General features: G+C 55.4%; 12 protein-coding genes across 12 annotated transcripts; 8 read left to right on the plus strand and 4 right to left on the minus strand.

Moving 5' to 3' along the window:
* Positions 1–3,446: 3,446 nt before the first annotated feature.
* KRP23_10421 (uncharacterized protein) lies at positions 3,447–5,381 on the plus strand (the record flags this gene model as incomplete). Its single annotated transcript, XM_067880869.1, has 1 exon — positions 3,447–5,381. The coding sequence occupies one exon, from the start codon at positions 3,447–3,449 to the stop codon at positions 5,379–5,381; it is 1,935 nt and encodes a 644-aa protein (XP_067741168.1).
* A 403-nt stretch (positions 5,382–5,784) lies between these two features.
* KRP23_10422 (uncharacterized protein) lies at positions 5,785–6,496 on the plus strand (the record flags this gene model as incomplete). Its single annotated transcript, XM_067880870.1, has 3 exons — positions 5,785–5,853; positions 5,925–6,157; positions 6,241–6,496. 3 exons carry the CDS (start codon positions 5,785–5,787, stop codon positions 6,494–6,496), a joined length of 558 nt encoding a protein of 185 aa, XP_067741169.1.
* A 77-nt stretch (positions 6,497–6,573) lies between these two features.
* Positions 6,574–7,616, minus strand: KRP23_10423 (Phosphatidate cytidylyltransferase; the record flags this gene model as incomplete). Its single annotated transcript, XM_067880871.1, has 3 exons — positions 6,574–7,130; positions 7,206–7,280; positions 7,352–7,616. 3 exons carry the CDS (start codon positions 7,614–7,616, stop codon positions 6,574–6,576), a joined length of 897 nt encoding a protein of 298 aa, XP_067741170.1.
* Positions 7,617–7,923: 307 nt separating this feature from the next.
* On the plus strand, positions 7,924–8,709 carry KRP23_10424 (uncharacterized protein; the record flags this gene model as incomplete). The annotated part of the gene is made up of 1 exon (XM_067880872.1): positions 7,924–8,709. The coding sequence occupies one exon, from the start codon at positions 7,924–7,926 to the stop codon at positions 8,707–8,709; it is 786 nt and encodes a 261-aa protein (XP_067741171.1).
* Positions 8,710–9,640: 931 nt separating this feature from the next.
* On the plus strand, positions 9,641–12,394 carry KRP23_10425 (uncharacterized protein; the record flags this gene model as incomplete). The annotated part of the gene is made up of 1 exon (XM_067880873.1): positions 9,641–12,394. One exon carries the CDS (start codon positions 9,641–9,643, stop codon positions 12,392–12,394), a length of 2,754 nt encoding a protein of 917 aa, XP_067741172.1.
* A 399-nt stretch (positions 12,395–12,793) lies between these two features.
* KRP23_10426 (uncharacterized protein) lies at positions 12,794–13,714 on the plus strand (the record flags this gene model as incomplete). The annotated part of the gene is made up of 1 exon (XM_067880874.1): positions 12,794–13,714. The coding sequence occupies one exon, from the start codon at positions 12,794–12,796 to the stop codon at positions 13,712–13,714; it is 921 nt and encodes a 306-aa protein (XP_067741173.1).
* Positions 13,715–13,878: 164 nt separating this feature from the next.
* On the minus strand, positions 13,879–16,333 carry KRP23_10427 (uncharacterized protein; the record flags this gene model as incomplete). Its single annotated transcript, XM_067880876.1, has 5 exons — positions 13,879–14,018; positions 14,976–15,480; positions 15,555–15,991; positions 16,060–16,148; positions 16,236–16,333. The coding sequence occupies 5 exons, from the start codon at positions 16,331–16,333 to the stop codon at positions 13,879–13,881; spliced, it is 1,269 nt and encodes a 422-aa protein (XP_067741174.1).
* A 578-nt stretch (positions 16,334–16,911) lies between these two features.
* Positions 16,912–18,276, plus strand: KRP23_10428 (uncharacterized protein; the record flags this gene model as incomplete). The annotated part of the gene is made up of 7 exons (XM_067880877.1): positions 16,912–16,986; positions 17,055–17,207; positions 17,297–17,370; positions 17,446–17,722; positions 17,795–17,857; positions 17,933–18,027; positions 18,102–18,276. The coding sequence occupies 7 exons, from the start codon at positions 16,912–16,914 to the stop codon at positions 18,274–18,276; spliced, it is 912 nt and encodes a 303-aa protein (XP_067741175.1).
* A 245-nt stretch (positions 18,277–18,521) lies between these two features.
* On the plus strand, positions 18,522–21,211 carry KRP23_10429 (Calcium/calmodulin-dependent protein kinase kinase 2; the record flags this gene model as incomplete). Its single annotated transcript, XM_067880878.1, has 12 exons — positions 18,522–19,426; positions 19,511–19,740; positions 19,801–19,864; positions 19,936–19,987; positions 20,053–20,085; positions 20,152–20,247; positions 20,318–20,375; positions 20,441–20,580; positions 20,647–20,721; positions 20,793–20,840; positions 20,917–21,065; positions 21,133–21,211. 12 exons carry the CDS (start codon positions 18,522–18,524, stop codon positions 21,209–21,211), a joined length of 1,929 nt encoding a protein of 642 aa, XP_067741176.1.
* A 38-nt stretch (positions 21,212–21,249) lies between these two features.
* Positions 21,250–21,732, minus strand: KRP23_10430 (uncharacterized protein; the record flags this gene model as incomplete). Its single annotated transcript, XM_067880879.1, has 1 exon — positions 21,250–21,732. The coding sequence occupies one exon, from the start codon at positions 21,730–21,732 to the stop codon at positions 21,250–21,252; it is 483 nt and encodes a 160-aa protein (XP_067741177.1).
* Positions 21,733–22,138: 406 nt separating this feature from the next.
* On the minus strand, positions 22,139–23,722 carry KRP23_10431 (uncharacterized protein; the record flags this gene model as incomplete). Its single annotated transcript, XM_067880880.1, has 1 exon — positions 22,139–23,722. The coding sequence occupies one exon, from the start codon at positions 23,720–23,722 to the stop codon at positions 22,139–22,141; it is 1,584 nt and encodes a 527-aa protein (XP_067741178.1).
* A 1,525-nt stretch (positions 23,723–25,247) lies between these two features.
* Positions 25,248–26,636, plus strand: KRP23_10432 (Endosomal protein P24B; the record flags this gene model as incomplete). The annotated part of the gene is made up of 5 exons (XM_067880881.1): positions 25,248–25,346; positions 25,406–25,507; positions 25,573–26,248; positions 26,324–26,431; positions 26,518–26,636. The coding sequence occupies 5 exons, from the start codon at positions 25,248–25,250 to the stop codon at positions 26,634–26,636; spliced, it is 1,104 nt and encodes a 367-aa protein (XP_067741179.1).
* Positions 26,637–26,658: the final 22 nt, after the last annotated feature.

Here is a 26,658-nt window from a genome sequence, read left to right on the forward strand (position 1 = left end):
TGTCGTTTGTGGCCGTGGACGTCCGAGGTGTAAAACCGCGGATACACCCGACGTCGAGAACAACAACTGAAGAGGGCCGTTATGTTCCCACAGTAGATTTCGCACGCCTCCAACGTTGGCATGTCTACAGTTGTAGTCTATTGTGAAAGTACTGTATCCGTGCTGGACATATTACGGACCACTTAGCGAATTATGCTATTTTTGTATATCTGTCGATACACCCCTGGACAGATTTCGGACCACCCAGCTTTACTATTGAGTTTTGTATGCCAGTCTGCTCACACAACTACCAAGAGCATACAACCATCGGTCGCTTGCTCCCCCACCTTCTCCTGGTTCAGTCGCTGCGCGCGCTCGGCAGTTATTCGCATTGCCTTCGCACGTTGTGCTGCAGCTCGTTCTGTTTTTCGCTCCCGTTTCACGGCAGCACGTTCCCACTTTTCGAGTGTCTTCTTCGACCTGTCTGTTTGGTGGTCGGCTTTGTCGTGCAGGTTCATCGCATCCCGGGCACGTTTTTCCTTCGGAGCAGACTCCTTGTTCGCTTTTTTTGGGCTATTGATGCTGTTTTTGCAGCAGCCGCAACAACCATCATCTCGTAGCTCAGCAGCTGCCCTCCAGAGTAATTTTCGTCAACCCAGTTTCCGCTTTTGAGCTTGTGGTGCTACCGCCGTGCTCGAAGCAGATTCACGACATTGAGCGCGTTCACATTCAGATCCAGTTCTCGCAGCACCCGGTTTTGACGCTCAGTAACTTGCAGCAAATTGGAAAGAGGAGTCTCATCGCAGTTCCAGACGCGATTGGGCTTGTCCGACAGATCCAGCTTCTTCATGACGCGCTGGGGGTTATTGAAGTAGTGCGAGACGACATCAGCTGTGGAAGCTGAAGCACGGTCAATGTCCAAAAGCTGAGTAGTGCGAGGTAGTGTTTGGCAAGCCAACGCTGAATGAATTTGTCGTTAGGAAAGTCATTAGTCAAAGGCCGCATCCCCGATGTACTCGGAGCATGCCGCGCAGCTCTTCAAACTCCACGCACATTCTATGCAGCGCGCGGTAGCCCACCATCTCGACGATGCCTCGGTCAGCGCCTTCAGCAATGTAGTCCAGCTGAGGCCCTGTGCGAGCTTCAAGCGGTACACGTCCGTCGATGCGCTGGTGAAGAGGCCCACGAGAGACGCCGTAAGCCTTGGTGGCCTTGCGCTCACTCAAGCCGCCAGCGACAGCGGCAATGGCAGCCTCCCACGACCTTGGTCATTGGGGGAGTTTTGGGGAGCTGTCGTAACGTCAAAATGGATCTGAGGAAAGCGTGTGTGTTTTTTTTCGAAAGCTGGCTTTCTCCTCTTACTTTGTGCACGATTTTCAGCGCCCAGAGACTATTATTGGTGGCAGTTCGCGACGATCGCTGAAGTGGTGCTTTTTGCCTATTGGCTTGAATTTGTATTTGCGGCAAGTGGTCTGAAATATGTCCGGTCCGAAATATGTCCGGTACGGATAGGGAAAATACCCACCCACACATACCCTCATTTAAGAGTGGAGCCGCCTCAATTTGAACATCATGGAAGGGGTAGGGATGCTCCTTGAAGTTTTTTCTTGCAAATATCAGTGTATTTGTCTCAGGCAAATTGTCTGAAAACGTAGCAGTGTAACATTGCTGCACAGCACAAGGGGCAGTCACTTAACCACTGGCAGTCTGCTAGTGGCAGTGAATCACTGCACAGCTTGGGCGAGCATTGCAGGGCGTGCAGGGATCGCTGGCAACTCAGCGCCGCAGCGGTAGGGATTGCGTGGAGACGCGAAAAACTGCCTGATTTCTCTGCTTGAAGCTACCCATCGTCCTGGCAAACCTTCAGCTGCAAAGAGCTCATTCTTGCTTGACCGTGACCCCCCGAGTCGGGGACCCCGACAGCGCTGCCTTATTGTCCGAGTGCCTTCACTCGTTATACATCACCGCAGGGAACAAGAGGAAACCGTCGTAAAGCGATCGTGGTAGACGTCGGCGAAAAGGGCAGACTTTGGTGATCGACGACGCAAGTGACGAACGGCAGCAGAGGGTCGGCGCTGCAACGTCACCGCGAGGCCGCCTGAGGGTACGTGGGATCGAGCAATGCGAGAACAATGGTTCGAGTAGACGAGAAGGCAGTGAAGTGTGGCGCGTGTATCCTTTGTGCGGTGGTTGGTGTCTGCCTTAAGTAAACGGCGTTGCCGTCTAGACCACTACGTGGCGGATATGAGACCCTCGGGAGGGCGACAGTGAATTCGGCGTCGCAATGCTTCGAAGAGGCCACCAACCGCGGGCAAGCAGTTCTAGAAAAGTGCTAGAGCTTGGCTCCGGCACGCTGTACAATTCACTGGACAGGCAAGTTATGCTTCCGGCAGGCGATCGACCAGCAGCACCCTCGCCTATTAGCTATCCTCATGTTCCACCATTGAAGCGTCCGTTGCAATCGTTCCGACGGTGCTCGCCGCCCGCCCTCTTCGAGCGTAGGTGTGGCGACGTACAGCCGAGTGCGCTGCCACCACGCTGGGGCATAACCAGGAGCGCGCGGTGGTCGCGGCCAGCGTTCATTCGCAGCGGCAGGGCTTGAACCCGGCGACGAGGCGACATCTCCAGTCGCGACCGCCGAAGATCGCCGACATATCGAGCGGTCGCACTTAATGGGGCGCAAGAGACACGCGTGCCTCCGAGTCATTTTGACTTGCTTGCAGTGCAGGAAGCACGCCACCACCGCCAGCAGCGAGGCTCGCAGTGATGGACGCTGGACTCGAAGCTGGCATGGTTTGGTTGGACATGGCTGGCTGGCTGGCAGCGTTGCGATGCCTGTGCCACGCCGCCGCGGTGGCTCCATCGCTTGCCGTCGGATGATAGGTACGGCGGCAATAGCATTCGCCCGGTCACTGCGTGCGTAACGCCATGGCATTGTAAAGCCTTGCAAAGCAGCGTATTGCATCTATTTGAGGGTACTGCACTCAAATAGAGCCGCCGCTGGGAGGTATTGCTGCCTCAACCTGCCATTTTTCTTCAAAACTATTGTTTTGCATAGATGTGTGTCACTGCAGCGGATACAATCAGTTGCGATTGTAAGTCTGTGGGGGTCGTGCACACGGTCGAGCACCACGGCATAGGCAGGATCCACACGGCCAGCATCCAAAGCCTCCCTTGCAGCATTAAAATCTAGCACAAAGTCTCACGCGTACACGCACCGTCGAAAACACCTCAAACAGATCTTTAATTTGAGGTTTACGTCACTTTCGAACCAAACTGGCATCTCCGCTCTGATCCAATCAAAAGAGAGGCCGCAAAAAAGCCGCAACGATACGGCCAGCTTCAATTGCTGCTGCACGCGCACGCAGTGACAGGAAGCGAGACGCGCGGCTGGCCTCGTGGCGGTCACTTCGATTCTCCCCCACGCTCGCGCTGTTGCTAGCCGCCAGTGCCGCGTCCGCCGCTGGATGCAGCCCTTCCCACAGACCAACCCGCGCTACCCGCAGCCGCAGACCACGCCGCGCCTCGACATGGTGAGCGGCAAGACAGCGTACTACGGCCCCACGAGCTCGCCCCCGGGTGGTTCCGGGCGCAAATACCACGACTCCACAGGCACCTATTCGGAGACGGAGAGCGAGCCGGAGCCGCTCCCGTTCTGCTCTTGCGACGAAGACTACTTCGTGCGCTGCGAGTACCACCGCGACGAGCACCACGGCCTGAGCTTCGAGCTCGCGCACGACTTCGTGGACCTCAAGCACCTGCTGCGCACCATCCAGGAGCAGGAGGTGCGCCGCTACGTGTACCAGGGCACGCAGGTGGGCAAGGTCATCGAGTTTCTCACGCTTCGCCACTTCCAGATGAACGAGGTGCAGCTCAATTCGCTCTCGCGCCTCATCACCGACAAGATGGCGCACGTCCGACAGATCCACCTCATCGACACGCTGGACGCCAACTTCATCTACCAGCATCGTGTGGCCTTCCGCCGGTTCTGCACCGCCATCTTTGCCGTGCATCCCGTGATCAAGTACAACTCGATGGCTGCCGAGCTGCCCGAGGAGCAGCGCGGCCTTGTGAAGGAGATCGCCGTGCGTGAGTGTCCCATGGACAACACTTTCTTCGCCAGCATCGGCTCGGCGATGCACTACTCGAACACCGTGCAGAACATCGACTTGCAGGAACTGATGGACCCCGCCCAAGTGAAGGAGGAGGACCTGCACCTGTGCTGGGGCTGGCTGGTGTTCGGCCTGTTCCACCCGAACTCGACCGCCCGAATTGAAAAGCTGGACCTATCGCGCAACATGATGCGGATGAAGGACATCCGTGTCGTGGAAGGGATCATGGCTGGGGGCCACCCGGCGCTGATTCTGCTGATCCCCGAGTACGCAGCAGCCTTGCAGCGTTACAGCAAGAGCAACCGCGATAAGATCCTGCGCGAGGACGTGAAGCGCGCGCTGCTCAAGGGCATTCCGCACCGTCGTGTGTTCGCCCTTATCAAGAAGGGCACCACGGTGCGTCCGCTGCCGACGTCCAAGCTGTCACAGCACGAAGTATACAGCGACCTTCTTGTGGAGAAGGAGCTGCTAGAGGTGTTCTGTATTCTGCGCAAGTGGTTGTGTGTTGTTGTTCCTGGCTTCGGACTCGGATGGGTGCCGCGCCAAAGCGCCATTGAGATGACGGAGATCGGCATGTCGCCTCGGATTTGCTCGCCGGCGACGCTCATGCGCTCAGTATCGTTCTGGAACATGATCGAGGCCTCCGACGCTGAGGGCATGGTGGTGCCACTGATCACGCTCTTCTTCCAGATGACGGGTATCAGCGACCGACTGGAGGACATCAATCTGAGCGAGAACCGCATCGGCAGCCCCGACCAGTTCGGCATCCCAGCCACGGAGATCCTGCACCGGATTATCTATTTCTCGCCATATTTAACGACGCTGAACCTGTCCGACTGCCAACTCATGAACATCACCCCGTTGCTGGAGGCGTACAAGAAGGGCCGCTGCCGCATCCGGAGTCTCAATCTGGACTCGAACATGCTTGGTTTCCGCGGCGCGTTCGATCTTGCCATGCTGCTGATCAGCGACAGTCAGTCCCCTCTCGACTCTTGGCTCACAGATCTCAGCCTGCTGTTCAACGACATCGACGCTATCGGCACGCGTGCGCTGCTGGAGGCCCTGCAGTACAACGTGCATTTGGAGCACTTAGCCATCGAGTACGGCAACGAGTTCCCTCCGGAACTCGGAGACTTTGAGTTCACGGGCGACTGTGCTACATGGCATGAAAACTACCTGTTCGAGCGCCTGGCCGTGCTACGCGTGTTCGAGAGGTTTTCGCTGGGCGAGCCGCTAGACGAGAACGTAATGCACTTGGTATGGGAGTTCCTGGGCTTCGACGAGCCGTGAACGGACTATCCGATTCGCAGGAGCATCCGAAACCTGTAGCGCCAGAGATCTCCGCCGAGCCAGTAGAAGAGGCTGGCGTTCCAACAGCCTCACCTACCTTGTATGTATAAGGCGCGCCATGGAGCATAACTTACTAATGCACGTTGAAAATGTTTGCGATTTTGCTAACTTCCGTGGTTGGCGACCAGTAATCGCAGCACCACCGAAAAGCTCGAGCATTGTCGCAACGTAGAGGCATGAGACTTGCGGTAGAGCTCCGTGCGACCTGAACCACTTGCAAGACGAAGAGCTCTGCAGCTTGGTGTTTTGTACACGAACTGTGTCGAAATGATAACAGCCTCTTACTAAGTCCGATTCAAGCCCAAGACAGCGCAAGAAACGACGTGGCAAGGCAGGCAGCATCATGGAGCTCCGGACGCAGTACCTGCTGCTGCTCTTCGTGTTCGGCATCATCGCGAAGGGGATGGTCAAGGTGCGTCAAGCAGCGTCAATCCCGGTATCTCTGTTTTGCTGACCTCTTTCTTGCGTTGCTTCTCGCTGTAGTCTGCCTTCGGGTCCAACATGTCCATCCTGCTGCTGCTCTGCGTGGGCATCTACTACTGGCGCACCAAGGAGAATGAAAAGTGCGTGTACGACGACATTGCCCGCCAGCAAGCCGAAGCCGCTGCCAAACTGGACGCGCTGCACGGCGTCGGTGATGGACAAGTCACCGACTTCAGCATGGCCATGCGCAGGACGTCCTTCAAGCTCAGCGAACCCGACACAGCCGTCATCACGTACGTGTGCAATGAGGGATAACATACTGCTATGTTTGGCTTGCAGTATACTTAAATGTTTTATATTGTGGATCGGCGTGCAGGGACCGTATCCGCCAGTACTCGAGCAAGTTGGGCGGGTCCCGGAAGGACCGACAGAAGTTCCTGCGGAGGAACTCGAAGACGAAGGCGGTGGATACAATCGACATTAACGATCCCGCACAGGTGGCAGCAGCAGAAGCTGCAAAGGCTCTACCAACAAGCGAACCATCGAAACCCGAGATCAAGAAGAGTGGCAAGGGCAAGAAGAAAGCGCCCGTCGAATCCATCGTGGAGGAGGCTGTGGACGCCACATTGTAATCGCAAATTACAGTAAGCTTGGGAGTCTTTTGAGTCTCTATTGATGCGAAGCAGCAGCTCTGGCCTAATTGTTGGGCTTAGGGGAGTGCAAATTGACTGTAGAAGTACAGACACGGCGCGACAAACAGGAAGCTGTCCATGCGATCGAGACAGCCACCATGGCCGGGGAAAAAAGCTCCCGAGTCTTTCACACCGGCGACGCGTTTCACGTACGACTCGACCAGGTCGCCAACGATGCACAACACTCCAAGCACCAACCCAAGTACTACCTGGTGCGTACGAGACACCACTTCTAGAGGAGGCAGCAGGTCGTGTGTCCATTGCCCGAAAACTGGCAGCGCGCTGGAAAGCTGCGGGAGAACAAACATCACCAGCACCGTCGCGATGCTCGAGGTGACTCCAGCTATCGCTCCCACTAGAGTCTTGCCTGGACTAACTACAGGTGCCAGCTTCGCATGACCCATGAAGGAGCCTGCCACAAGAGCGCCACTGTCGCAGACCCAGGCGCAGCAGAGCCCCAGGATCTGCAGTCCAAGACCATATTTGCCGGAGCTGTACCGCAGCAGAATAGCGTGACTGAAACCGCTCACGATATATAGCAGCGCGAACAGGTCCAGCAGCAACTTGGTCAGCGCTGCAACACGAAAACGCACAACGCACGACCACCCATTAGTATAGGCTACAACCTGCAATACCTGCAGGACTTAACCTGTTTGGTCCATCGTCTTGGCGGTCGCAATGTGAAAGGCGGAGATTGTCAGCGTCACTCCGAGCATCAAGGCGTCTGCAACAGAAGAGCAGCACAACTTCCATCAGCCTCCATATTCATAGTAACAGCAACTGCAATCTCCTCACCATGCACGACTTTGGTTCCGGTCCACGCGCCCAAGCACAGCAGCGCGCCCGACGCGACCACTAGCAGGCGATGCGCCATCCTCTCCGTCGTCGCCTTGGGCTGCGGCACGATCTGCGGGCAGATAGTGGCGCTGAACTCCACGAGCGACAGGCAGCAGAGCGTCGTGGCGAGGCACAGCATGCCGGCGTCCGAGCTCAGCAGGTGCAGCGCCGTCGGGATCCCCACGAGCGCCGTCAGCACGCGCCGGCCCCAAGCGATCGCCATATTGCGCGCTATCTGAAATTAAGGGGTTTCGCTATTTTCAACACCTTAATGACACCTTCGACAGCAAGGTGCCCTAGCACAAATCCGCTACCAACATGTCGGACATGATGCCGCATCACGTGTGATTCCCCCCGCGGATGGATATTCTGGACGAAGCCGGGTATCCATTGTAGGTGGACTCCATGTCGCCGCGAGCGGGGTACTTACGCATATCCTGTCAAAACCGTTCAGCACACCTCTTTTATTAGACAAACTTTGTCCATTTCTCGACACACACCGCTGGAAGAACCTCCTCGTCAAGTTCGTTATGCGCCGTAGTGTCCTGCGCATTCTGGCAGTGCAGCTGCTGGTGGTGGTGGCGCTCGTGTCTGTCGCGACGGCACAGTCGGCCAGCGGCTCGACGGCTGCCACCATCGTCGCGTCCAACTCATCCGCATCCGGGTCCTCGTCCAAGTCACAGTGCGAAATCTGCCGCGACTCGGGCGACTGCTCCGAGGCCTACAACGGAGCCGCCGGCAAGTTCTGCAACTCGTGGCTGGACTCGTCCAACAACCGACGTGCCTGCTGCTGCCCCGCCAGTGATGTCTGCTCCTCGGATAACACGTACGAGTGCACGTGCCAGAAGAGCAACAAGCGTCCGTCCTACTGGATCTGGATCGGCCTCGGCGTCTTTGTCGTTGGCGCCTTGATAGGCGGTGGCGCCTTGATGGCCATCCGCAAGCGGCGCATGCAACAGCGGCACGGTGACTACCCACCTGAAGCGGGCGTGACCTATGCCCAGCAATCAGTTTACGCCCAGGGTGGCTACCCCCAACAGGGATACGCTCCTGGGACCTATGCGCAGCCGGTGTACGCCCAGGGGGGCTATGCTCAGCCTACCTACGTCCAGCCAGGTTACGGCCAACCAGGTTATGGCCATGGAGGCTATGGAGGCGACTACCGACGTGGCGGAAATCGAGGAATGGGCGGTGCCGTGGCAATGGGCGCTGCTGGAGGCTTGCTGGGTGGGCTGCTCATTGGTGAAGCTCTGGGCGATGCAGGTGGCGGTGGCGGCGGTGATTTCGGTGGTGGCGAGTTTGCAGGAGACTTCTAGGCCGACGAAAGCGTCAGCGAAGAATGATACTTCTTCTATTCGCTCTCGTGTTCTATTCTGTTGGCTTAGATTCTATTCACTCCTACGAGCAGTAGATAGCTTCGGTCTCCGTTCAGCTCGATTTTCCAAGTAGACAAGTCATGGCATTACTTGCCTCGTGAAAAGGCGAAGTAAAGGCGGGCCGTAGTGTCGTAGTCATGGCAGGGTCCACGTCCCGGGGAGCTCGACACGCACGAAAACTTGCACTCCAGCATGCGACACCGCCCGAAACTGTGAACGTTAGCAGCATGGCGCTGAGATGAAGAGCTGTAATAGTGCTGTGGACGCTCCTGGCTTTTCAGCGTCAGAGCAGCTTCCCCCCCATAACCCTTGCAGGGTCCTTAACCTCCGCTGGGAGAGTCGTTGGCAACTATCCCTCAGGCAGGAGCTCCAGTAGCGCACGAAGCAGCTCAAGTGGAATGGCGCCAAGCAACGCTCTGAGCTAGACTGGATCGCTGCACGCATCGCTGGGATGGCGGTCGTGCTGGGTATCAGCATATACACGAGCTGCCGCAAGCGACGACTTCAGCAGCAATCTTCACCAGCGTTGCTTGTCGCGCCCCAGGTCCCCCCTACCCGATCCCAGTACAACAACGTTCGATTCAGGTGGACATTACGACTCCATCAGGAAACGACTTTCCAATGAAAATTCTGAAAGCAGGCCGCAGCGAGCAGATCCTGGAGATAATGTGCCGAGGTCATCGCTAACCTCAGCACGAATTATCTGTGTAGCAGCGATAAAAATGATCACAGCGTTGAAGTTGCCTTTTTGTACAATATACGTGAGTGATGGTAAAATGTGTGGGTACAAAATTCAAAAGCGGATCTTCATAGGGAGTCCTTACTCTTCATTTTGCAACCTACTGCTCAGGTGTTTTCTTCTCTCATTGCAATGGCGACCTCACAGAAGCCCGCGACAGCGCATTTCCAGCTGCTCAAGCTGTCGACGCAGATCAAGTTGGGAGAACTCACCAAACACGAGCGCAAGCTCGAGACGCACTACAAAGCGCTATTGGCCAAGACTGGCGCAGCTTCGACCGGCCGAGAACAACTGGGAGGGCTGTACGAGGGTGTAAAGGACCTGCAGGTCGTGCAGACCAAGGTGCACGAGGGGTTGGAAAACACCGGGGAGCTGGTCGAGTTCGCAGCCGCCGACCCCTGGAGCACCGACACGGTGGTCGAACAGCGCAAGCAGCAGCTCCTGCGAGAAGTTCGGCAGCGTCGCAGTCTCTGGCAGCACAACAAGCTGCTGGGCGAACTGCTCATGGAGTCGCTGGAGGAGACGGAACACGACCAAAAAGACAGAGAGGCGGACCGCCCACAAGGCGGTGAACCGAAGTCGTCTGCTGTCGGTGGAGGGGCTGCCGACAATGAACCACTTGCAAAGCTGTCGAGGGAAGAAACACAGCAGCGACTGGAGTTCTACTTTTTCCAGAGTAGCGGCGTGTCAGAGGACGAAGTGTACGCGTTTTTAACGACCGAGGTGTTCCAGGAGCGCGAAGAATTCTCCCGGGCCAAGACGCAGCGCCAGCAAGATGCGCTGCACCAGGCGCGCAGTCGTTTGGGCCAGTTTGGCGACAGCATGCTGCGTGGGGAAATCCCTATCACCGAAGAAGACGTCAAGTGCTGTGTGGCTGCGCTGCTACGTAACAAGGATTTCCTGAATCCTGATGTTACGGCGCTTTTCACCGATGCCCAGCGCAACAAGCAGGTTATGAAAGAGCTGTCCCAAGTGCTTACGATTGAGTTGAGCAATGTGAGTGAGTGGCGATGGCCTGAAGAAGGAGTTCACGTCGACATCCAACGTGGCATGAACGGCCGCTTCCGCTGTCTGCTACAGGAAGATGGAATTACGCTGCTGCTCTTCCAGTACATCGGCCTCAAGTGGAGCATCGAAATTAAGGCGGTACTTCGAGCACTACTCGACTCACTGAGTGATGACCCACGGATGAGCGGGTTGACATCCGTGGAGTCTGTTCGTGCCGACATGATGCGACGATTTCAGTTGTTTGCTCTTCCGGAGTCTATGAAAGATGGAGGGCGCGGTCCGTACGATGAAGATGACTCGGCATCCGACGACGGCGACGACGAGGACCAGAAATCAGACAAACAGGATATCATTCGTCGTGTGCTAGCGGAAGCGCACCTGCAGAAAATTCTAGCCAGCGAGGGCAAGGAGCCGTCACCTCTCGTGGCCGTTATGACAGACCTCGAGTTCTTCGGGCCGTCTGTCGCGCGCGAAGCTGTCTTTGCGTGCCTTCGCTTTTTGGGCGTGCATGATGATATGTTGAGCGTGTTCCGGCGATACACACAAATTCCGCTGATTTTCCCTGGTTTCACGAAACCCAAGAGTATGCAGCGAGGGCTCCCTGTCAGCCGAATGATGACTATGCTGCTCGCTGAGGTGGAGTTGTTTGTGATGGATTATCTCGTGCTTGCGTCGTCGGATATTTTCTTGTACCGGTCGCATGACGATATTTGCTTCTTTGATGCCGATGAGGCGAAGGTGCTACGAGCCTGGAAGGAAATGCAGCGCTATGCCCGGTGCGTCGGTCTGAAATTCAATGAAGAGAAAAGTGGGTCAATCTGCTTGAACGCTGGATCCAACACCACGGAAGCAAAGGTGGGTCCAGCCCCGCTGCCAGCGACTCCAATTAGGTGGGGTCTGCTTGATCTGCGGTCAAATGGGTCAGTGGATATCCGTCAAGATGAGGTGGAGGCGTTCGCAACCGAAATGGCAGACCGTTTGGCTGCTGCAACCTCAGCATTCGCGTGGATTAACGTGTACAACAAGTACATGTTCTTCTTCCTGCGCAACTTTGGGAACCCGTCCCCAATTTTCGGGTTAAGTCACATCGACGAGGCGTTATCTACACTCCGCCGCGTTCACAAGCTCGTATTTCCGAAGACTGACGGCGATGCGCTAGGTTACCTGCGTGAGCAGATCATGAGGAGGCGTCAGAGTCCAGGTCCAGCGATGCCAGCAGCGTGGATTTATTGGCCGTTGAACCTTGGTGGTCTGGGGCTGTGCAATCCCTTCTTGGCTATCTGGGACGTCAAGGAATCTTTGTTCACGTACCTTTCGACATATCACACCCGCATTGACCGTGAGTGGCCGAAGATGAAGAAAGACTGGGAGTGGCAATCTCCATTCACAACTGTATTTGAAGAGCTGAAGCAGAAATATGATCTGTTCGCCGAGCGTATCGAGACGGAAGGTCGCGAATGGATTACTAGCTGCAGCGAGAAAGAGCGCTTTGCATACATGAAGACTTCGAAAGCGACCGACAAGCATCGCAATCGCGGTCAGGACGAGCCTAAGTTCGATAGTACCTTCACGCTGCGCACGTTCGACGAATACGTGAGTCTCCTGCCGAGCATGATGAGGACTCAACTCTCCGCAGAGTTTTACGAGTTGCTGTCAGAGGCGGCTGAGTGTGCGCCACCGCTCCCGAAATCAGCGTTGCAGGAAGAAGCCGAGTCTCTGTTCCATGCGGCCCAAGTTGGTGGGTGCTTGTGGGAGTGGGTGGCGTACATGTACAGCTCGCAAGTGATAGAGGAATTCGGGACGCTTTCCTTCTTCAGTCGCGAATTGCTGCCAGCGCAGCTCATCGAGTCTATCAAAAAGAAAACTGTGACTTGGTAGTGAAACGCAGTGGAGTTATTGTAATAGATGTTGTATGTATTGCCTTCTTTTCCACTTTCGGTGCCCAGAGCAACCGATCTTCGCGTGGTTGGCGATTGCACAGTTTTACCACTTGGTACTACAGACAACGACGGTGAAATGTACAAAGGAAGCCAAGGTATGGCGTGGCAAGCACACTGATTTCCATTTTGACACATGCTCGTCGCGTCGTAGGATCCATAAAGCCTTTCATAGTTTATACTGAACCGTCACGAAAACACAACTCCACGCAATGTCTATTACAAAAACCTGCTATATATAGTTTCCTCCGTTTCCCGATTCTGCAACGTGTCGTCGCGTCAACTGTCCGACTCGAAGTTCCGACCTTCAGTCTCCGTTGCATTGCATCCCTCAATCGACATGGCCAAGCGCCGTGCTGTCGCCAAGACTCCATCTCCCCCCCAGACCACCCCAAGCAAACGCAATGGCGTTGCTGGTTCGTCCCCATTGTGGTTGTCCATATGCTTCAGCTTTTTGCCGAATTTGCTGGTGATCACCGTGGCCCTCGCCGGTGTTTGGTTCGAGTTCACGACAGGAGTCATCTACGTGCAGTCCCCAGAGCTCCAGTCGTTCCTCAAGCGTTCGTTCATCGTCTGGGTCTGCTTGGCTGTGCGCACCCAACTCACGGACTTTGTGACTCCCCCCGAGCTGGCACGTCGTCCGCCGTCGCTGCGAAAGGCGATGATTCGCCACGCTCGCGCGCTGTTCGCTGCCGTCACTGCCAATTTACTGGGAACGACCATCATTCGCCCTGTGTTCGGCGCTGCGCCGCAGATTGAAGAGACCGTGAGACTCGTGGTGCCCATTTACTTCCTTGTTGAGGTAGTGGTCGACGGCCTCCGTATCCCGATTCCTCTGCTGAAAGCAGTCGTTGGGCTCAGTGTTAGCTGGTTGAAGGCTGTCACGATCCCTAAGCTGGTGATGGAATGGCAGACGAATACAAATGCACACCCACTCGGGTTCCTTGCGATTTCTACTGCCAACTTGTACGCTAGCGGTATGGTGCTCCGCTACTTGACGAACTACGGCCAGACGCACCGTGTGGTGGAATTATCCATAGGCGCCTTTGGATTCATCCTACAGATTGTTGCGACCAGCGGTATCATTGGCGTCGTGGCTCACGTTGCTAACCATTTCGTTTCGAAGGAGGAACGAATCTTGGAAGCTCGCGTGCTATACTTCTGCGTGGCTTGGTTCGCATTGGACAAGTACTGGAAGAAGCCGCTGGGAGAACTTCTTGGCCTGCTGCTCACGTCGCCTGTCAAGTCGAAGACAAACTAAGTCGTACCAACTCACGAATAGACTTGCATTATTCTGTGCATAATTTTTTTCCTCCACTTTGTCGTACTTGTTGCTTGAAGTCATTTCCATTTTCTCTTCTTGAAGTCGAAGACATCGGAATCTCCGCTGAAAGAAAACAATGGTTGGATTTACGTTGCAACAACCTACTTAGCTCCTTTTTTCTTCTTCTTGCCTCCGGATTTACTGCTTTTGCTACTGCTGCTCTTCACAGGCTTCGCTACGAACTCAAACGCTTGAATCTGGAATGTGCTGCCAGGAATTACATGTGCGTATTCACCACGTGCTAGGGCATCAGCCGCATCACTCACAACACCATTTTGACAAGCACGTACGCGATCCAAGTTTCGCGAAATCAGTCCCACACGAGGGTGCGCGGGCCCAAAAGCATCCACGTAGACCTGCCGAGCGTGTTTGAACAAAAGATACGCGCTGTCCGAAGATTTCGAGGCCGAATCACTCTGGTCTTGGGATAAGCAGCAGGCGAGGTTGTTCATTGCCGAAGCAGTGTCGACGAGAACACGGTTCGAGTTGTTATCAGTCTTGGACGCTGCTCTTTTGTCTGGAAGGTGGCGGGCATCAGCTCCACTGACCTTTGTAGCTTTTCGTGCATCCAAAACGAGTTGGTGGCACTGTTGTGCTAGCGGTAGCTCTCCAGCGTAAAATAGAGTGACACCCAGGCAGCTTTTGACGAGCAATCGACCTGGATGCGATGCTGGAAGTTGGCGCGACAACTTCATTGCCTCATAGTATTTTATCAGAGCGTGTGAGTCGCGGTGGGCGCTATCGTGTATGCTTGCGGCTTGGAGAGCAAAAAAGAGATGGACTTCGGTTTGAATCGGGTCGAGTATGCCGCTAACATCGTCGATGGGCTGCAAGATTTGCTTTTGATAGCGTTGCTCACAGGAATCCAGAGCACTCAGAGCCATCTGCGTTGCATACACAATGTACGTAAGTAAAACTAGCGTCACCGGTACAATAGATATCCGATAAATAGTTGAGCAACATACGTTGTACTGGCCCAAGTTCTGGAATTTTAGGGCACTTTCGAGCTGCTGGATCACGTCTGCAGGAAGTGCTGGTGGCATCACAACTTCTCGTATCATAGCCACCTGCGGAAGCGGCCTCGGGCTTTCCTCTACTTTTGCCTGGCGTTGCGTTCTGGTCGAATGCACACTTGGGGGGCTTCTACCTGACAATTCCTGCTCGGGGGGGTTGCTACTAGGCCTTCTGGACAGCTGACCTTGCATTACCAAGCTACCCTCGCGCTTCACACGATATTTAGGCTTCTTAGATATAGCATGGTCAGCAGCATCGAGCCGAAGCACATCTCGAATATTCTGAACGATTGCAATCAGCGCTGGAAGTTCATCACCACGAGAGGACTGGGGTGATTCTGTCGTGAGAGCTTTCATACTGGAGGTGATGGTCGAAACCTCTTGCTGTTGCGGAGTAGAGGCACTTGTCGATCTCGAGCCACCATTCGAAATAAGCGTGATATGCATGTGATCCAACAGCACCTCAAGGCTGAACTCAAGACGGCAAGACTCCACAGCCCGTCGAAGCTGCGCACCCTCTTTTACTAGCAGCTTGTGGTGAAACGCAGATGCCACACGGCAAAACAACTCCAGAAACTGCGCAAAGTTCAGCTCCCCCTTGAGGAGCTGGTCCTTGCTATCTTTTGAGTCGGCTTTTGCACCTGCGCTAGCGCTAGCGCTAGTGAAGCCAGAAAGCACTTCGGTTGACATCTGCAACAGATCCACGAACAAGAGCGAATATCAGTAACCTCGCCAAACAACCTGGTTGTGTGGCTGATACTCACACGTGCAAGATCGATGAACGAGAAGAACTCCTCATACTCGAAGTACGCATTGAGAAAGTCGACGAACCCGTCCAGCGTTATGGTTGCCAGCATTGATAGCGCGGTGTTCGTTGAGAGGCGGTTCTGCGTGCCGTAGAGCTGGAAGCTCTGGACAAGCAATGGCAAATTGTGCTCGAGCGTGTCAAGAGTACTGGGACGGGTCATGTGGCTCCGTAACGTGTCAAGCTGGTGGCGATGGCTGTTCAGCTGATCCACAAGCGAGCACATGAGCCCCAGCTCCGTAGGTCGTGGGCGCTGCTTTGGCGAGGGAGCTCCTCCATCCCAAGAAGTCCCAACCGACTCGTCAGCCCCGCCGCAATTGCCGTAATACTTGACACGGGCGATCTTTCCTAGCGCGATTTGGAACTCGCGGTAGGCCAGGAAGCGTTGGCTCGCCCCTGTGCAGCGTCAGATCAGCGCTGTTAATGACAAGGCGGCAATATGGTGGAAAGTCTGCACTTCTCACCAATCGAGGAACGGAAGGCGTCCTTCACATCGAAGAGCGTGAACTCGGCGTGCTGCAGGAAGTACAGCGCCTGCATCAGCGCCTCGAGGCTGCAACAGCACCAACAGCAAAACAATCAGAACGGACCGTCTCACGCGCGTCAATCGATTAAAACGCTTCAGTTTTCGGCTGCCCACCTGACGCCGAGCTCGCCCGTCCGCAGCGCGTTGTACAGGTCGCGCGTCTTGCCTTCCTCGATGGCCATGGCCAGCGCTACCGCCTCCGTGGTCGCCATGCTGCTCGTAGCTCGGATGTTGAAGCAAGAACTGTAGCCATTTCAAGCGATATAAATACCGTAGAGGGCTTAAAAAGTATCTTTAGGTGCGACTGGCCCGAGAACTTCTCGAGAACTTTTCGGCGGATACCAATGCGCATGCACAGCCATCACTTGCTACGCTCGAGTCGAGGGCCTCAAGTTAGGCTTTCGATCGCGCCAGCTGGTGCTGGCTGTGACACGCTCGGGAGAAATTGGCCACGGCGATCAAAATTGTGGCGAGGAAACGTTGCAGCAAGCCTGAGCCAAATCATGAGATTATCTGGTGACAGTCCTGCAATACTCGCTTTCAGAGAGTGGGAGGACTTGGAAATGTAAGTGAATCCATCGTGTATCACAGGGATATCGCTGTAGTGAACAAAAAGGTAGCGTGTCGCAGACACGCACAATTCAAATCTGAATCGTGGCTGTCCGCAGAGTGTCCTTTCCGTGCGGTTCAACATGGACGACACCACACGAGGCGCACGCGAGTGAGCGCAGACGCCTGCCATTCTTCCTTCTATCCGCCACTCCAGAGCACGAGCAGTCCGATCGCAGCCATGTCCAGCAGCCTCACGCAGCACGCAGCGGCGCCCGTGGCACTCCAGGAAGCCGACGACGAGCTCAGCGCATGGGTGGGTAGGGCTACTTCGTCTAACCTAGTACAGTACACATGCTTACGTTCGTGCCACCTGCCGAGCAGAAGCGCGAGACGCGCTACTACCTGCTCAAAGACGTGAACTCGGCCATCGACTACGCGGCGCATGAGTTGGAGCGCATCGACTTCATCTGGGGACGCATCCGCTCGGACCGTGGCGCGGCGTCGCCCGCGATCAAGGCCGACATCCGCGTGGAAGTAGGTTCAGATTCGAACGCATACTGATTTAGGATGGATACTGACGGCATTGGCATGTGCTGTGTTACATACGCGTCGCCTAATGACAGGGCCACCTCGTGGTGTTCACCAAGGTGGAGCTCAAGCTGACCAAGGCCCAGCGCAATGCGCCCATCGTTAGCACGTACGAGTAGTAGTACTGGATGCAGCTTCCTCTGCAGATTATAACCAGGTGTCCATGTCTGCATGACGCCCACAGACTGCAGCAGTACTGCGTGCTGAACCAGATCCTCGAGTTCCACGGCATCGTGCAGAGCCAAGTGGGGAGGCTCGCGGCGCTCAAGGAATTCATGCACGTCCAGCGGCAGGAGCTCATACACGACGAGCCCAGCAATGATGACGTCGAGGTGTACGTGGAGATCGTGCAGCGCACTTTCCAGAGCCTGGGCCGCATCTGTCAGGAGCTGCGCAACGCCGCCAACGTCCTGCGGCTGCCCAGCCGTCGTCGGTTCCCTTACTGCTCTCACGTCGACCACGTACGTTGGTTTTCAGCAGAGAAGGTGTCGGGGGTGAGAGATACTGACGAACAGCGTCATTGGTTTGTGCAGAGCTTCAAGCCGGCACTGCCGTCCGAAGTTATTGTGGATTTCTCGATTCACCGTGGCGAACTGGTGTGTGAATGCGTCAAGCTCCATAGTACTGGAGACGTTGAACTAACATGTGCGCGCTGTTCATATTTTCAATAGCTGGTTGAAGCCTTTAGTTTGATGGCTACGCAGAAGCCGATCACAAACATCCCGGAGGGCTGTGCGTCACGGAAAGAGTTCATCGGCTGCGTCTGGTATGGTGCCATGGTTTGGTGGTAATTGCTGACTTTAGTTTTCTAACCCTCTATCACGCATTGTCATTTTGCAGCGCCTTCCGTGGCCAAAAGGTCGAGATTGTGGAGTACGCTCGTGTCTCCGTGCCGATCCCGCAGCTGGAGGAAATGCTGGTCCACCTCGACGAACAGATCTCGTGGCTGGTACACGTTCGTGACAATGTCAAAGCGTTGCTCGACTGCCAAGACCTGTATTATGATTACTACTAGACTTCAGTCAACCCGGATTGTTGTGGGGTGGGGGCGCCGGAGGTGTATGGCGTCCATGTGTATAAAAGTCCACCACTTCTAGCAAAAAATATATATACGTAAGTATTCCTGTGTGATACATGAATGATGCCGCTATCTTTGTCTGCGCGAAACACTTTTGTGTAGTGGTTGTATTTAGCAAAGCTGCTCTGGTGCCAGCTGCCCAGCTTTATCAAATACAGCCACCGCTGGTGAGCGTATTCCCGATGGAAAAAGCGTCGTCGACTGGCCTGGAGCCCAACAACAGGCATGGACCTGCAGCCAGGCTAGACCCGCTGCAACGCGTCACTGAGGTGGGAGGCCTTTCTGGATCGTCCGAGGCTGCAGCTGAAGCTCCAGTATCCCCACCCAATAATGCTATCGACGAAATAACTATCAGTGCTGTTGTTCCTGGTCCCGTCCCCGTAGCTGACGGAAAAGTTGAACCAGGTCCAACGCCGAAGCCTCATGGTTTGGTTATCCTAAAGCCTATCTTCGCTCTCAGTCCCGATCCCGACCCAGTAGCTGAAGAAAAAGTCGAGCCAAGTCCATCGCCGGACCCGGTTGTCATGAAGCCTATCATTGCTCTCAGTCCCGATCCAGATCCGATTGCTGAAGAAAAAGTCGAGCCAGGTCTATCGCCGGACCCTCCTGCTTTGGTAGTTGTAAAGCCTATCGTCGCTCTCAGTCCCGATCCAGATCCGATTGCTGAAGAAAAAGTCGAGCCAGGTCCATCGCCGGATCCTCCTGCTTTGGTAGTTGTAAAGCCTATCGTCGCTCTCAGTCCCGATCCAGATCCGATTGCTGAAGAAAAAGTCGAGCCAGGTCCATCGCCGGATCCTCCTGCTTTGGTAGTTGTAAAGCCTATCGTCGCTCTCAGTCCCGATCCAGATCCGATTGCTGAAGAAAAAGTCGAACCAGGTCCATCGCCGGACCCTCCTGCTTTGGTAGTTGTAAAGCCTATCGTCGCTCTCAGTCGAGCTTCGATGAGCATGCAAGGCAGTGGAGGCGATAAACAGTTGACAGGAATGAAACCAATCGTGCCACTACGGAAGCGAGGCCAGTCCTTCCGAGAAACCAAGAGAATGGTTAGCACCGTAGATGCTGACGGTCGGCGGCAACTGAACCAGTAGTACGTGAGGGCGATTTTGCTTGCTTCTCCTGGGCATTGCGCTGTGCTTACTTTTCTACATATGACGTGGTTTCATTTTTACAGCACGTTCATGGACCAGCTAGGCAAAGGAGCTTACGGTATTGTCTTCAAGGTGGAATGCAACGACACAAAAGAGATTTTCGCAGCAAAGTGTGTAGATAAGAAGGCTCTCAAGCGAATTCGCGTTGGGCGTTTTGGTAATGCACTGCAATCCGTCAAGAAAGAGCTCAATATCTGGAAGCGATTCAAACACCGGCATATCGTAGTGCTGCGTGAAGTCATCGATACGGACGGTACGCACGCGCGCCAAAGTGATACTTGCAGACTTGAAACTCATTTAAATTTGACTGTAGACAGCGAAGAGCTCTTCATGATCAGCGAGCTTGTAGATGGTGGACCCGTACTGGATGATGACATGTACGAATTTATCGCCCTACCGTTGCAGTAAATTGCTACCATCACTGACATCATTTCACTTTGTGTCTCAGAGAGTGTACTCCACTAAACGCGGAACTTACAAAGACGTATTTCACACACCTGGTAAGACCGTGTTGCGTCAACACAGCGCAACAACTTTGCCTTCTAATCGCTTCCTTCCTCTTTAGATTGAAGGTATTGATTTCCTACATGAGAACAAGGTACGCTTGTTAACCTCAAGGGTGGACATTCGTTCAGCACTTCTAATACGGATGTGCTGTCGCTAGATAATTCATCGCGATATAAAACCGGGGAATTTGCTGCTGAAAACTATCGACGAAAATGAGGTTATCCTCAAGATTGCCGACTTCGGGGTTTCTCACGTAAGATGATACGGAAGTGCGAAAGCCATCGTGAATATTGCCTAACTTTCACCGTTGACGTTGTATCCAGGAAATGGCAAATGACAATGAGGATATGAGGCAAACTGCCGGAACTGCTATCTTCATGGGTACGTGTGTAGACCGTGTTGGCATACTGTTTTCAGAAGTGCTAAGTAAATGTATCTTTCTCTAGCGCCGGAGATGCTGACAGGAGAAAATTTTCAAGGGAAGCCCGTTGATATTTGGGCTTGCGGAGTCACCTTGTACATGTTTATCTATGGACATCCGCCCTTTGTCGCTAAAACGATGACGGAGTTGTACGGCAGGATTCAGGTATGTAAAACTGCCAGCGTTGTTACAATGCAGCACAGTACTAATTGCTGGGCTAACCTCGCATAGAACGACACCATTGAGTACCCGGACAGCGTTGGCGATCGTGTGGTGGAAAGTGAGCTTATCGATCTCTTGAAACACGTGCGTAGACTGTAATTCCTCTTGTTTAAGCTTCGTCGATGCATTTCTCACATCACTTCTAACGCTGGCAGATTCTCGACAAGGACGCCAAGCAGCGTTTCACGAGTCAACAGATCCGAGTATGATTTCATTTCATTCGGTAGCATGAACGCTAGCAACTCCAAGCTAATGTTTGCTGTACGGTCTTGTCTGAAGGCGCACCCGTGGGCATGGCGAGAATTCCAAGTATCTGCTATCAAGTGCGTGACCCATCCTGACGGCCGGCGAACATCGTTCTCCAACATGCCAAAGAGTCTGGCAGGTGTTGCGTCTATCGGCAAGAGCATGCGAAGTCTTTTTGCACGGTGAGTTTGGTTCATTCATTTGCTGCTGCAATCTCTCTCGTGGCTGACGATGGTGTCGTTCAAACAGGCCTAGTGCAGTGTTTCCCGGAGGGTCGACCCGTTCATCACTTCCAAGCGTCATGGCTGGATTCCGAGCGCCTCAGTAGAGAATAGAAGATTCCTTTCCATCCTATTTCCTGCCTTATTACTTCTTGTCCGAGTGGCCGAGGCCTCTCTCTGGACACACAATGTCGCGCACGAGCTGCTTGAGCTCCTTGGACTCCGGGAAGCGGCGAGCGATCTTACGCGACCACAGCATGTCTGGCTCGGCTTCGGGGTCGGCGTTGGGGCCAACCTCGCGTAGGTACACATTGAACACACCTCCCTGGCGCGAATTGGGCGTGAGCGTCACGGATCGAAGGCGACTGCTCTCATCCTGCTGGAATGTGGTGAGAAGCTCCTGTGCCATCCACGCGGCGCGCAGCATCCAGCGGCATCCGGTGCAGTACTCGATCTCCACTACAAACGCCTCGTCTTCGTCGGCCGCGGCGGCACTCTGGACCTGCTTCTGCTGCTGCTTCACCTTCTCCATTTGCACAGCTTGGCGCTGGCGGCGAGAGATGAATTGCTGCAGGGCGATCGCGCCCAGGGCCGCTACGAGCAGCTGAAGCTTCGCGTCCGCTGGCATCTCCGGAACGTGTGGCGGTCGACTAGCGATTATCAGGATGACGAATGTCACTTGTGTCACGCTGGTGTGGTTCAAAGGGTGGACTAAGTACGAGTACAAAAACTCCGAGTCCACTCCGAATAAAAGCGTTCTGACGTGGCATCGCGGGGTTGTGAAAATCTCCGACGACCAGCGAAGAGCAAGTGCAGCGCCATTTGCAATCAAACTGCAGCAACAAGGTCTGCCACGAGGCCTGCGTCACGGTGGCTACACGGCATGGAACTTGACCACAATTGAAGCCCTGCTGCGGCTTGAAGCTTTGGTTCGCGTGCGTTCAGGGTAAGAAATCAAATGCATTTAGGAGTTTCTACCGGCGAGCGGTGGGTGGGGGGGGAATTATCTACGTTACTACTAGCTCAGGCCATGCTTAGGACATGACCACCTCGCGCATCTTCAAGTGCTCAGCCTGGATCAGCTGCTCCAGCTTTGACACGTTCGCATCCGCGTTCAGCTCATAGATCTTCTCGAAAGAGTGCTGGTTCTCTTCCAGCACGGTCTTCCATGCCTTGCCGCCGCACACATCCATGCTCGAGCGCATGACGACCTTCTTGCCATCGGGCAGCAGCACGCCCACGACCACACTGCCCTCCTCAAGGCACAGACCCTCGGCCTCATCAGAGGTGACGTTGTACACCACGCAGTTGGGCGCTGTGATGGAGCGCGCAGTCACGTTGATGAGGATTGAACCGTGCGCGTTCACCTCCTTCGCGCACACGCCGCTCAACACGCTGCGCTTAATGTCGCCGTGACCAATCTCGCTGTTCAGGACCGTAGCATCCTCGATGGTCGCGTCCACGCCGACGTTGCTGTGCTGCAGGCTGTTGCTGATGCCGAGGAACGAGCGCAGGCAATCTGCCTCCACACCCGGCTTGGTCACCAGGCGGTTGTTCTTCAGGTACAGCTTCAGCTGGCCGTAGTCCCACCAGTACACATCGCTGCCGACGTCGACACAGCCAAACAGTCCAAGCTCCTTCGTCCGGGTCTCCTCGAAGTTGGCCATCATCTTCTGCATACGCTGGTAGTGCGTGGTGGACTCTGCCTTCTCCACTCCCTTCTGCGCCATCACCTCCGTGTACGCATCGAGCTCAAGTGTGAGCGGCATCCAGAAGTGCGGGTCGCTGTCAAGCTTGCCGGACTTGGCGTCCAGTTCCTTCGAGAACTCGCTCAGGAGCGCACGCAACATGTCGGCGTCCACGCTGAACGACCCGAGACTCGTGCCGACCGACTTCATCTCACCGAAGGAGGACAACAGACGGATCGCGGTCTCGTGAGTGACCTTGTCCACCTGCGCTGCATTGTCCTGCTGGTTGACGACAATCAGGCCGTACTTCTCAAGGCCCTTCTCCTTCCACTCCTTCTCCGAGGGCATCGGGGCCAGCGCAGCTAGGATGTCGATGTGATGCTTGGCCACGTACTTGACCTCCGCCGACGGGATGAACACCTGATCGCCCCAGAAGACCGAGAGGCGTCCACGGCGGCTGGAAGCGTACACGCCCGTCTGCTTCACCACAGCCTCAAGGATGGTCATGGGGACGAACTTGTCATTCACCTCCACCATGGCCGGCAGCTTGACGCCAGACTTGTTGTTGTTTTCACTGCCAGGCAGCGGCGCGAGACGCGTGCCCTTGCCGGCTGTGTGGTACAGTGCGACGCTGACGCTGCCCGAGGCGAGCAGCGACGAGATGTCGATGCCATAGAGCTCCTTGCCGGCAGCGACCGCCTTAGTGTAGGCGTAGAGCGTGCCGAGTCCGTTGCCGGCGCCGCCGTCCCAGTCCTCGTACACGGCGATGACCTTGGCATCCTTGGGGGAGATGGAGCCGCGCGTGGCCATGAGGCGGTCCTGCCAGTAGCGCGCCTGGTGCGGCGTGGACGTGCACACGATGATGACATCGTAGCCGGCGAGGTGGTTGATCTCGTCGATGTTGCGCTGGTGGGCCGTGCGCGGGGCCATCGTGGCGGGCTCGGACGGGGTCTGCTTGGGCGGCTGCGGGCGGAAGCGCAAGTGAGTGGCGAAAGCGGCGGCCGCAGCGGCAGAGGCGGCGAGCGACAGCGCCAGCGGACTGAAGAACTTGACCATCGTGTGTTGTAGCGGGGGTTTTACGTCGTTATCTCCCACTGGGAAGGGGTTCTGTCCTCACTATTGATAGGCGAGGTGCTCAACCGATGGCAAGGCGAAATGGGAAGTGAGCGACAACCGCCAGGGCTTGAGGATACTGGAAGCGTGTGCACACTTTGCCTTGCAGAGACTGGGGCCGACACGTATGCCGGTAGGCTACAATGCCGCAACGGCGAGAAAGACAGTTCAGCCTGCGATCGGGCCTCACGAGTGTCGACGCGCACCTATACAAACGCCGTGTGAACCGACCTATCCTAAGGCATTTCCTGGGGTAGGTCTGAAATCTCTGGCTTTGGGCGTCGAATCAAGTCGGCGCGGGCTTCAACACCCCGTAGGACACGCACGCCCGATCGGACCTCGAGGACGAGAAGGATTGACACGTAGCGGTGCCTACGAGTGAGTGCGTCCTCACCGATGCTGCTGGGATCGCAGCCGGTCGCAGCGCCACAGCCTGGTAAGTTGCCGTGCGCAAGTCACCAGGTGTGCTTGGCTGCACGATGGCTGAACGCCAGCAAGCTCGGTGCAGCTCCACCGCCACAGTAGCAAGAAGTATAATACATGTATTTATAGCATAAGTCATGGCGGAATCCAAAAGTCCTGCACCCAGATACCGCTTGAAGTGCTGCCGCTGCGTGATCGCCCACTGAATCTTGACCACGAGATCGCTCTGAGCACATTTCGCCACGCACGCCTCGCTCTCCTCGCGCAGCCGTTCCTCTCCACCCTGTTTCAGAAGCGAATATTGGCAAACACGACGAACTCCTGGCAACACGACGATGCCGAGGTTAGTGCAACCTGAGACGGGGAAGAAGTGCTGGAAGGTGTGGAGCTGGAGACGGCAATACCAATGACTGCAGAGCTGCTCACCAAATCGGCCGTGACTCTCTATCAGCAATGCGCTTGCAACGGATGAAAAAGCCCGAAGTGCCAGTCATTAGACAGCTTACCGCGTTTTCGTGGTCGTTTTTGATAAGCGAATAGCAATACTATCGGCGGTAAGCTCCTCGTGACAATATCGTAGTCATGCGCCGGACAAATGCTGTCCTCTGCTTGCAATTTGTAGACGAGCTCATTCAACTTACAAATGCGAGCGAAGACAACCACAAACGATGAAAATCCTCTCCAGCGTTGGCAGCGAGCCCCCCTAGTCCGGGCCAGACCGAATGGACTCCTCTCCTCACCGCACTGCAAGCATCGACGATGCTGCATCGCGCATCGAGAAAGCTGACTTGAGCCCACATAAAGTTGCTCCAACCAACTTATGTTGCTGCAACAATCGGACACTTTTGCGAGCCAATATCCTCCTCCATCGTGCCAAAGCGACGTCTCCTTGCTCCACATCGCCACCACACACTCGACTATGCGCAGCTTCCTCTCACTGGCACTGCTGTTGTGCGTGTGCCTACTGCCGAGTTCACACGCGTCCCGCTTCCAGTTCACGCTGACGTCTCGGTCGGAGGTTCGGCCCCCCACCCAACCCCACGGTCTCCTCAATCCACCGCTAACTCTGTTGCGCAGGAATGCTTCATGGAGGAGGTGAACGCCCGCGCGTCCGACAACAAGGTGCTCCTCCGCTTCGGAGTCCTGGAGCCCAAGAGCTACGATCTCGTCGACGTCGTGGTACGTTTCGTGGTACTGCATCGGTTCCGCGGCCTGTTGGTCCTCACTTCGTTGCGTTAATGCAGGTGAGGAACCCATCCCAGCGAGAGGTGCTCACGTGGAAGGCGGAGCAAAACAACTTTGGCACGGCCACGGTGCGCGAAAGCGGACTCTACCACTTGTGCTTCCGCAAGCTCAAGGGCGCGTCGTCCACCATGACGCTCTTCTATTCCTTCGACTTCATCTCGACAGGCGCTCGCAGCTTAACGCTCGTGCCCAATGTGGCTGCCACGGTGAGCAAGGACGCCCCGACGGTACCAGCCTACACTCAGATGGCGGTGACGACGACGAACGGCCAGGCCACAAAGATGGGCATCCTGGAATTCGACCTGGTCGGTGTCTCGCGTAGCATTATCCGCGGCAACACGCGCGTGAAGCTGCTGCTGACGGTGGACAGCATTACGGACGGACAGCAGGTGGACATCGCTCTGGCGCTGCTGCCCGAGCGCATGCAATATCCTGTCACTTGGGAGACGCTGAACGGCTACGCGACCGGCGGCTACCGCGATCACGTGATTGATAATGCCGTGACGGAGCTTGGCAGTCACGTTGGCTTCGACATCACGGAGATCTTCGAGCGCAAACTCGACGGCAAGACGGAAACGGTCGCCTTCTCGATTCATGCTCACGAGAACAGCGATGCCGTTGTTTTCGGCATCCACCACGTCGCGGAGGACTACTTCCCGCAGATCGTCGTGGAAGGTTCGTTTGCCATCGCTGTGACTGGTGGGGATTGATATTGCTTGGACTAACAAACTTGTGGATTGTATCATTTAGATCTTGGACTGGAACTGATGCACGAGGTGGCATTCTTCAAGGAGTCAGTGTTCACCTTGCGTGGCGACATTTCCTTTGTCAAGCACCGGGAACGGCTGAGTCGCGATGGTACGGGCACTGCTGTTGCTGCTGTTGCTTCTTGTTCGTAGCGAAACACTGATGAGGGAACTCGTGCTGCTTTGTGTTACTTGCAGCTGCCGAGAGCACCAACTCGCGTGTGAAGTGGATGTCTATGATCACCAACGTCGTGCTCGTGGGTATTGCGTTCGGCCAGGTGATCTATATTCGCAGCATGCTCGAGAGCGGCTACTAGTTGTGCCTTTAAATCACTCAAC

This window comes from Phytophthora ramorum (assembly GCF_020800215.1).
Source record: "Phytophthora ramorum isolate Pr-102 chromosome Unknown Phyram_PR-102_s0010, whole genome shotgun sequence".
Lineage (NCBI taxonomy): Eukaryota > Oomycota > Peronosporomycetes > Peronosporales > Peronosporaceae > Phytophthora > Phytophthora ramorum.